Here is a 9419-nt window from a genome sequence, read left to right on the forward strand (position 1 = left end):
TAGGTATTCATTGTTATGGTACAATATTCTAGAAATATATCCAGTTCTTTGCGAACGCAAGCTTTCATGATAGCAAATAACAGCAAAATCAAGTATATGTCGGCTACGAGCGGAGGTAAACATGGATCGAAAACTTCAATTCAATAAGTAACTCAGATGCGAAGCTCAGAGTCGTTACCGTTACCGAAACTTTCATTCTTCATGGCAGTCATCTTACTTAAACTTCTAAACTACTTAGAAACAGTGAAGATGTCAACAAATGTATCTATTCTGTGCTTCTATATAGATCAGAAACAAGGACGATATTTATATAAATTAATCCAAAGCATCTTTTTGATCTGTATAAGCTTTCTGATTGCATTAACATTATTTAGTGAAATAACATTCATTGATTTCGCTAGTTTTAATATGTCACGAGGATGGAAGATGTAATACCTTCATTATTTGCAGTTGGATAAGGAAGAGTACGATTGAACTGATCAAGTTGATGAAGCGATAACTACACTTGATGCACGAGGCTTTGAAAGGTGTTTACAGAGTAGAGACGTCTGCAAAGAATTATAGCTTTAAAAAAATTATGGCATCGGGACTTTGTGTTAAATTTTTTTTAGTTTCCATATTTCATATACATTCCATATTTTCTTATTTAAAAAATTCACTACTTTTGCCTACTTTTACTTTAATATAATAAATAGATAAATAGTGATATAATAAAAAATAATATGATACAGAGGTGTGGAAAACTTAAATAAATAAATACTGTTATTAACATTAGTAGTAAAAAATTTGTTTAATTTAATACACATCGGTTTAATATCCTATAAATTCTATTCAGTTTTAGAGATCCCTTAAATCACTCATGATTTCCCTTTACTTACTTAATTTTAGGGACGATGTCAAAGCTAGAAAGTAATGAAAGAACTATTCGAGTTAACAATAATAATGCTGACTCATTTCTCAGTTTACTATAAATAGATCTCAGCTCAGTTTTATCACCATTATCTAAATTAAAGAGACTCTTATTAACACTTATTTTTGAAAATCGAATTAATGGATATTTGATACCTGTTATCAGATTCTGTGAAATGATGAGTGCCAATCTTATCTATTTGGGTGTAGCAATTGCCAGAAAATGACTTTAATATCTCCATCTGGCTTTCATTAAACTGAAGAAGATCAGCAGTCTTAAACTAAGTGATATTGTTAGTTATATCAATAGGTTTTATTTATTCAGGTGAGCTTAGTAAAATTTACTCCAGGGTTACCACAATAGATTCTTAAGATGGATATGCATTATTTATAATAAATATTTATTGCAATATCGTACGAATGTTTAGATCACTGTAGGTTTTTATATAAGTTTGAACAATTATATGGAAATTTTTTAATATTGCATAGTCTATGGAAATAAAAACTCCATTCGTTCAGTGAGTTTTCATAAAATAGAAAATAAAAATAAGAAAAAAACTTAAAACTCAATTTAAATCAAAATTTCATGTAATTTTCATTTCACCCATAAAAAGGCGCAAAAACCTCTCCAAAACTTCTCAAGTGTACCGACACATCAAAAGCGGCAAATCAAAAACAACACAAAACTTAAACTTTTTAAAATGGTTGCAAGTAACAATTGCAACATTGCAACTGAAAAAAAAATTCAAAACAAACAAAAAACAAAACAAAACAAAACAATCAGGAAACAATCAGAAAAGAAAAAAAACAGTTCATTCATTTGCATTAGAACTGCCGCCATTGTATGGATTTCCTGTCTCGTTGCATTCGCTGTAGAAGGAGTTGCCACCAATGCAAAATGCACTTGCGGTTTAGGGCAGGAGCAGTCGCTTATCGGGATTGCATCATTGCATCGTTAACGAATATGAAAAACAATGGGAATGTTTTGTTGTTTTTCTTTGCGTTTTTGTTTGTTTTATGTTGAATGCAATTTTGCATAATATAAAGTTGCTATTATTATTTTTATTGTTGTTATTTGGTGGCAGCGTCAGTTAGTAATGCTAAGTACACATATTGGCACCCGCAGTTACTTACATTGCACCTTGCGCATTGACTAAGTGAAACAATGAGGATTACATGGTCTTGTTTTGTTGCTTTTTTTGTTTTTTTTAATTTTATGGAACCAAATGGTTTATAAGTGCACCGCAAAGCCGCAAAGAGACCAGCAGAAGAGAAGTGCAATATTAAATCAATTTAGGTGTCATGCTTCAATTTATTAAGGATTACTCCGTTTTGAAAGATTTTAACAGTTTTTAAAGAATGGGTTTCGAACACTATTGAACTACAACAACAAAATTTTTGATTATTTGAATCAACTGAATTTTTGCTTTACTATACACGAATAAAATGTTTTTTTTGAACCATTTTTCTGGAGAACAAGTCTGATTCTAGAGAACAAGTCTCATTTAAACTCATGAAATATTATTTTGCAAACAATGGCTTTTAACTTTTTACAAAATTAATTTAGATATAAATGTTATAATAATTTATCAATTTATTTCAAATGTGAAAAGATTTTATACAATAGTTTTCATGCCTAAAGGTACTTTTATTCGCAATTATTATTCGTTTGCTAGCACACTCCCTGAGGAATTCGTCCAAACCTTACGCCATAAAACTCCACTTTATTTCGATGAGACTCTAATCCCTTCAACATCTCTTTCCGCGGCTCTCGTGAGCGTGGTTACAAAGTCTACCGTTTGTATCCCCGTGCTTACGCAATAACCCCACCCTCTTCACGAACTCCCAACATACCTTTTTTATTTATGCCCATGCTTTCTGGTCCATGCTTAGATGAACCTAGCCTGCTAGGTATTAAGTCTCTTGTTCTAATCTCTCTCCCTTTATCACTGGAATAAAGTTTCCACAATGCTGTCGTTATTTTCTCCATTCATTCGTAAGAGGTGGTTTTAGTGGATTCAAGTCTCACACTTTTGTGCTGCAACAGACCTTAACCGAACAGAAAACATTCCACTTTTCGAATGAAAGCCAGAATGTCACCCGTTGAGGATCTCATAATGTTAGAAGGGGAGAGTAGTTCTCGATTCAGTGACTTCCTTCTGATCCAGATCAAAGCTGGGTAATCAAAGAGAATGTGACTGAAAGTCTCTTCTGCTTCTAAGCAGACTCGACAATCTAACTCTTCTGATAGACCCATTTTGTTAAAGTGATAACGCAGTCCATGGTGACCGGTTATCCCACCAGCAATCTCAACTCTGTCCGAAATACGAAATACCGTAACAAAATTGATGTCTGGTTAATTGATCAATGAAATGTTGCAACTACAACTGCTTGCTACACTTCCACCACCTTCAGCAAAAGGCAATTGCATCAAATATGTGTACCGCAAAACACTTTCCAACTCCTTGACGGAATTGTTGTTGTATCTGCTAAATTTTCTCAACAATTTGTTGCTGTTGTAGTCGGCAAGTTTATTGGCATTGGATGCATTGATAATGATGTTGGAGCCGTTGGGCGCTGTGTTTGGCTTGTGGCGTCCGACCCGTCGTCTAGTAAAAAAAATTTGTTGGAGATTTTTTATATTTTGTATACATGAGTTAAGCTATTTCAAGGGAATTTAATTGATTTTCTAATATGAAAAATTTATGTTTTGTTAACTTAAATATGCATTCAACACTTTGTAAATATAAATACTCGAAATTGGCCACAATCATGTGGTTAAGCGCCATGCAAGTATCTATAAATGTACTGGGTGGTATTGGTTTGCCTAGCCTGTGAGTGGCTGTGAATGGCTGTGAATGGCTGCAGTGGAGCGAATTGGCGCCGCCACTTAAATTGTATCTGAAAGTTGCGGCGTGTTCGTAGTTGCGTAAAAATTAAATAAACAAATCAAATATAAAATATCTTTAAGATTTTTAAATATTTGGAATTGTAAATTTTAAAATTGATTTGATTTGACTGCATTAGATGAATTGTATTGTATTTAGTAAATTTATGTGGGATTTCTTAAGAAGATAAGTTAATTGGCAAAAGCTCATTATTTGTTAGACTCTAGGTAATACCTCTGTTCAACTCATTTCTTTATTAATTATAATGAAGTGCCTATCAGAAATATCAGACATAGGTACGTAAACGTTACATGGTGTCATAAGTAAAAATACCATCTAAAACTGCTCTCCACTTAAACATTGGAGTCATTAGTAAAATATTGTATCATTCGATGTTTGAAATTGGACACAGAACTGTCTGTCAAACTTTTGAAGTAACGAAAGTGTGTTACAATTGTGCAGCTGTATTTGTCAGATAAATTTTTTTTGAAAATATTTAGTTAAAGACAAGAAAGATGATGAGTGCTACCATAACTGAAACAGATATTTCAGTTATGGAAAAGATAGATCAAGTATCTTTCTTATTATATGGATTATCCGAAACTTAGAAAACAAATATATAAATCAATCAAATCTTTTAGATCGGTTGGTTGCAGTAGCAGATTGGTAGATCTGTTCCCGGTTCCAATAACTAGCAATTTTTCGTAGTTTTTTTGTCATATTCTTCGCAAGATGGTAGAACGTATGTTTTTCTTTTACCGTCTTAAAACATATAAATTTATCACATTGTAGTTAGTTAATTTGCAATTAACTAATTACAATTAGACAGTTTTTTAATCCTCACGAAGAATAGTCTAACAAACTGTCAAAAAAGTACTCCCCTTAAGAGCTGTTTCTTCTGAAACCCAAAGAAATTAAATTTAAACATAAAGAAATTATTTAAATGTGAAAGTATATATAGCACTAGTAACATAGACGTCTTTTCAGCTATTAATGGTATATAGTGGAAATATTTTTGGCAGTATTCCTTTACAAAAAAAGTTAGGTTCGATTGAAATGGCATCCTTGTACACCGAATCTTTAAGTAAATAAAAAAAAATGTTGAGATAAAATCGATAATCGGTAAGACGATAAGATACGCCAGACCTAAATAACCACCTTAAAGATAGAAGTCCCAAACATTGACTTCTTAAGAAAGCGTAACTTTCCAATTCATTTTGAAAACAACCAACTTTACAACTCTATGAATTTGGGTATATTCCTAATTCTAATAAATGACTGCTCTCTCAGATCAAAAGGAGCCACACAAATTTTATTAACTTATGATGGACATTAACATATTCGATGTGGTACAATTTTCTTCTCATCTATAGAACCGCAATGCGAACAAATATTGTTGAGGGTCGCTCAAAACTTATTGCGTTCTTTCCTAATACACAATGATCTGTCAGCACTGATACTATAGTAGTGCTGTTTCTGTTTTAGCTGAAGCAGGTAATATTTTAGTTGGTACGAATTTTGTCCCATTTAGATCAATTTAACTAAACTGACAGATGTATGCTGACAAATTTCTTCATCCGCTCAACCTGTTCTTGCCAACCCTATATATTTATGCTTATTAATTCCTTTAGCCATTGTTACACAAATACTAGTATTAGGAAATTGCATAACGAAGGCCTTTGACAAGTTCGTCTGGTTTGTTGTTTCCAGGGATGTTTCTATGTCTAAGTTCGTATTTGAGTTGGACATTGGTAAACCTAGACAAGACATTACGAGAAGTCCTGTAGTCTTGAACTGCATGAGTTGTACTTGTAACGTCTATCAGAGACTTGATTACAGCTTGGCTGTCCGAGAGGATTGCGACAAACATGTCAAAAACCGTATTGCTTAGGAAACACTTTGCTGCAGACTGAATTTTCATTACTTCTACTAAAAGACATTGCAATAGTCAATAGTTGTTTAGTTTGCGGTCATACGTATAGTGTCTATTATGTTAGTCCCTATATTAGCTCTGCTTGATATGAGACAACCAAACGCCTAAGCGAGGTTTGCATATGAACACATGTAGTTAATGGAATTAAGAGATGGAAAGTCTTGTTTCAGTATATCTGTGTGCTCTGTTTCAGTTTCAGATCACTGTTAAATCTAAGTTCTATAAACTTAGCTTGCTGTTTTAGCAGAAATCTGAACGGTAATCCATGAAGTAATATAGATTGAAATAGAGCATAGAAGATAGCTAAATATCTGTTGCACTGTTCAATAGAGTTTTGGAAGGCTATGATTCACTTCATCTGAACTATAATTTTGTAAGTAGGTCATGAGAATTATAAATTTCTATCTAACTAATATATTGAAGAAAATTTTTCAAATATTCATTATTATCTTTTTCTTTGTTGCGATTGTTACAATTTTTCTGAAGCTTAAGCAAATATAAAATTTTATATTATTGATCGAATATATTTGCTAAAAAGATAATACGAAAATGGCACAAAAAGTAACTTCAGACGAAGAAACTTACTTAAGAGCAGCTGCGTCCAATGGCCATGGAACGGATACAAGTGGTGACTATTTCGAGACATCCGAGTCCGAATTTGAGAATATTATAAACTGCCAACCTGTTAAACGGAACGAGGTAAGTAACAAGATGCGAAGAATCATCTAATTTAGAATTATTGCGAATATTTGAGACTCCATGGAATACAATTAGATACGATGCGATATTTAATATAAGAGTGTGATAATTCTTTATATATTACTCTTTGGTTTGATTTATTTTGAATTTTATAAAAATATATTGCATTAAATATCTGGGTATTAAGTGCAACGAGGCTCTTAAAGTATAAATAGCAGAGAGTAAGCACTTTATGTATATACTGTAGATCAAGTTTAAGGGATTCTTGATAAATAAATAAAATTAAAATAAAACTGAAATGTTATATTAAATTTAACTTAATAAATTTTTCAAGGCACTTGCTGCTTACGCACGTCAACGTATATTAAGCAATTCTACTGAACTTAACAAAAATCTTAGTTTTATGACTTCTTCGTCGGATGACGAGGGAGATACTGATTCTTTTGATGAACAAAATAACATTTCTGTTCTTCCTATGAATTTTGATGAATCTCTTACACCACATTTTAATGATTCGGAGCGTACTAATCCAGCTGATAAAACTCCGAAACAAGTACCTGCAGCCCACCAGACATCTGATAGAGAGCAGAAATCTATTAAGTCTATTAAAAACACTGTTCGTGCTAAGCATAATATACTTAAAAGCTTAGAAGAATCAAAAACAATACTTGTTAGACAATTCAATGTAGTAGCAAGTGATGCTAAGGAAACAGAAGACGAACAGCTGACACTATTAGAAAGAAAAGGACGACAAGTAACAATAAGCGCAATAACTTCTGATATTGATTACTGTGATTTAGAGGAAACGGATGTTCCAGTTGTTGCGCTACAACAACAATCAGGAGGAAGCATGACTGCTTCTGCCGAGAGCGAATGCGAAACCAACAGTTGTTATCAAGTCAAGACAAGTGCAAGCACACGTAGTGGAACAGTTAGCCCAAACGTTATAGAAAGAAAGAGGTACGAAAATGCTCAGCAGATTGAAGATGATAAGTCTGAGATGAATAGAAAATCGCGTGAGAAGTTAATGCAATTTAAATTAAATTTATTAAAGTGGAAAGAAAGCCAAAATTTTTCCAACAGTAGAAGCTCACAAGAGGAAGAAACTGTTGAGGAAAATATAAAAGAAGATGCCTCAGATGCTGAGTATGATGATAATGATGACAAAGAGGGATATATTGCAGAGTCTTGTGACGAAGAAGTGGAGTATGAAACTGAATCTCTGACATTGTCAGAAAATGAAGCTGACTTATCAGAATATGGCAGTTATAGTACAGACTCAACGAGTGCAGAATATACCACATCTGCAACAGATGATAATTCTACAGAGTATACTGATGCAGAAGTGACAGATGATTCATCTCCGTGTACATCTTATGCTAAAAATGATATGATTAGGGAGCGCATGCACAATATAATCCGTTCTGCCAAACCTTCAGAAAGTGAGCAGTTAATAAAATTGGAGGAAGCTAACAAATCTCAAACAGATCTTTTGGGTAAGAATTTATCCAAAGCAAGGTAAGTAATATAAATTTTTTTAGTATATCTTCTTATTTATAACTTTAAAACTCACATGGAAAGAATACCAGTTCCTGCTCGTTTTCCTGCCGTAAGACCTTTTAGAAATCGCAGCTTCACCGATTTGCAGATGCGTGAGATTGCCCGCGAAAACAATATTTTGGCACGAAAGTTAGTTGCTTTGAAGCCAAAAAAATATAATAATGCGGTAAGAACATAACTTCATTATTCATCTAGTGTATTACGTTTTCAATGGTATATGTTTCTTGTAGTACCAACAGATGGTGCCACGCAAAATAATTGCGCCCTCGCTGACCACTCGTAAAAAGCAGCAGCAACAGATCGATTTCGAGAATAATATTCTGAAGGGCAAATTGATGGCTATTGGACGTCGTAAACCACTTTTTTAAGTATTTGTTTTGTAATTTTTTTAATGTATATTTTTTATATTACTTTCTTTGGCTATATAAGCTTGAGTCTATTAATAATAAATTATAATGAAGTGCTGTTTGATAGAAATAATATATTTAGTTAGTTTTACTTGGAGAGGTAAAGATATATTTTATATAACTCTTGATTTAAGATTAGTTTAATTTAATATGAATTTATTAAATGTGTAGACTTTTGAAAATCAAATCAATTTTTAAAATAATTTCGCTGTAGATTTTATTAATATTTTTATTAAACATGTCAATATCTTTCAATATATTATGATATATAGAAAAATTCTGTCGTTTTTTAGTTACTGTTACTAACAAATTTCGCTATATTTATATATGCAAATTTTTATTTTATTTTAAAAATTGCAATGGCTTCTGATTTGAGGATGCACTGCAGTTAAAGAATTTATAAAAATAATGCATAATGTATTAAAATTGTAGTTATTTTTAAATCAATGAATTGTATTCTATTTTTATAGTTTTTTAAAGGATTCCTTAACCACTATAAAAATAAAATAAAATTCATTGTTTTAAAAATAGCTATAATTTTCATATGTTCTATATTATTTCCGTACTCCAAACATGCTTACCGACCACCCAAAGCGAATTCTTAAACAAGTCAAAATGGCACTATAATTTTTTTTTTTTTTTTTTTTTGACAAAATTTCGTACTTTAACACCTTCATCATAGATCTCTGAACAGACACCAACTAACAGTGCATCGAAGCACAGATTTGTGCAGTGATCATACATAAATCCTTTAGCGCCTTAACAACATTTTATGATGTTCTAAAAACCTCATCGCTGTGATATAAAACATACAAATATAATGTAAGGAATGGTATTGGCTTTAATAGTATTCTCAAGTGTTCGTTAATAAATTATGGGAGATAAATTAAAAGGAGGAGATACTAGATACGTAGACCACACACCAGGCACCCTGCACTGCTCGATATATTTCAAGTTGTGGTTTTAGTTCAGAGCGTTTAGTGTCGCGCAAATAGCATTGAAGTAGGCAAGCCCAGTGACTGA

The 9419-nt window shown here is 32.4% G+C and overlaps 2 protein-coding genes across 2 annotated transcripts in view; one reads left to right on the forward strand and one right to left on the reverse strand.

Moving 5' to 3' along the window:
* Positions 1-9419, reverse strand: part of LOC119676703 (cadherin-86C-like) — a 373671-nt gene that overhangs the window by 216213 nt on the left and 148039 nt on the right. The gene's annotated exons all lie outside the window — the stretch shown is intronic.
* On the forward strand, positions 6186-8450 carry LOC119681356. The gene is made up of 4 exons (XM_038094528.1): positions 6186-6429; positions 6764-7947; positions 8011-8155; positions 8220-8450. The coding sequence occupies exons 1-4, from the start codon at positions 6280-6282 to the stop codon at positions 8355-8357; spliced, it is 1617 nt and encodes a 538-aa protein (XP_037950456.1). The 5' UTR covers positions 6186-6279; the 3' UTR covers positions 8358-8450.

Source organism: Teleopsis dalmanni, chromosome 2, assembly GCF_002237135.1.
Source record: "Teleopsis dalmanni isolate 2A chromosome 2, ASM223713v2, whole genome shotgun sequence".
Classification (NCBI taxonomy): Eukaryota; Metazoa; Arthropoda; class Insecta; order Diptera; family Diopsidae; genus Teleopsis; species Teleopsis dalmanni.

Excerpts from the sequence above, each read along its gene's own strand:
- LOC119681356 (XM_038094528.1), top strand. The coding sequence starts at position 6,280 with ATGGCACAAAAAGTAACTTCAGACGAAGAAACTTACTTAAGAGCAGCT. Across the intron at positions 6,430-6,763 it reads AACCTGTTAAACGGAACGAG|GCACTTGCTGCTTACGCACG; the intron begins GTAAGTAACAAG and ends AAATTTTTCAAG. Across the intron at positions 7,948-8,010 it reads AAGAATTTATCCAAAGCAAG|AATACCAGTTCCTGCTCGTT; the intron begins GTAAGTAATATA and ends TCACATGGAAAG.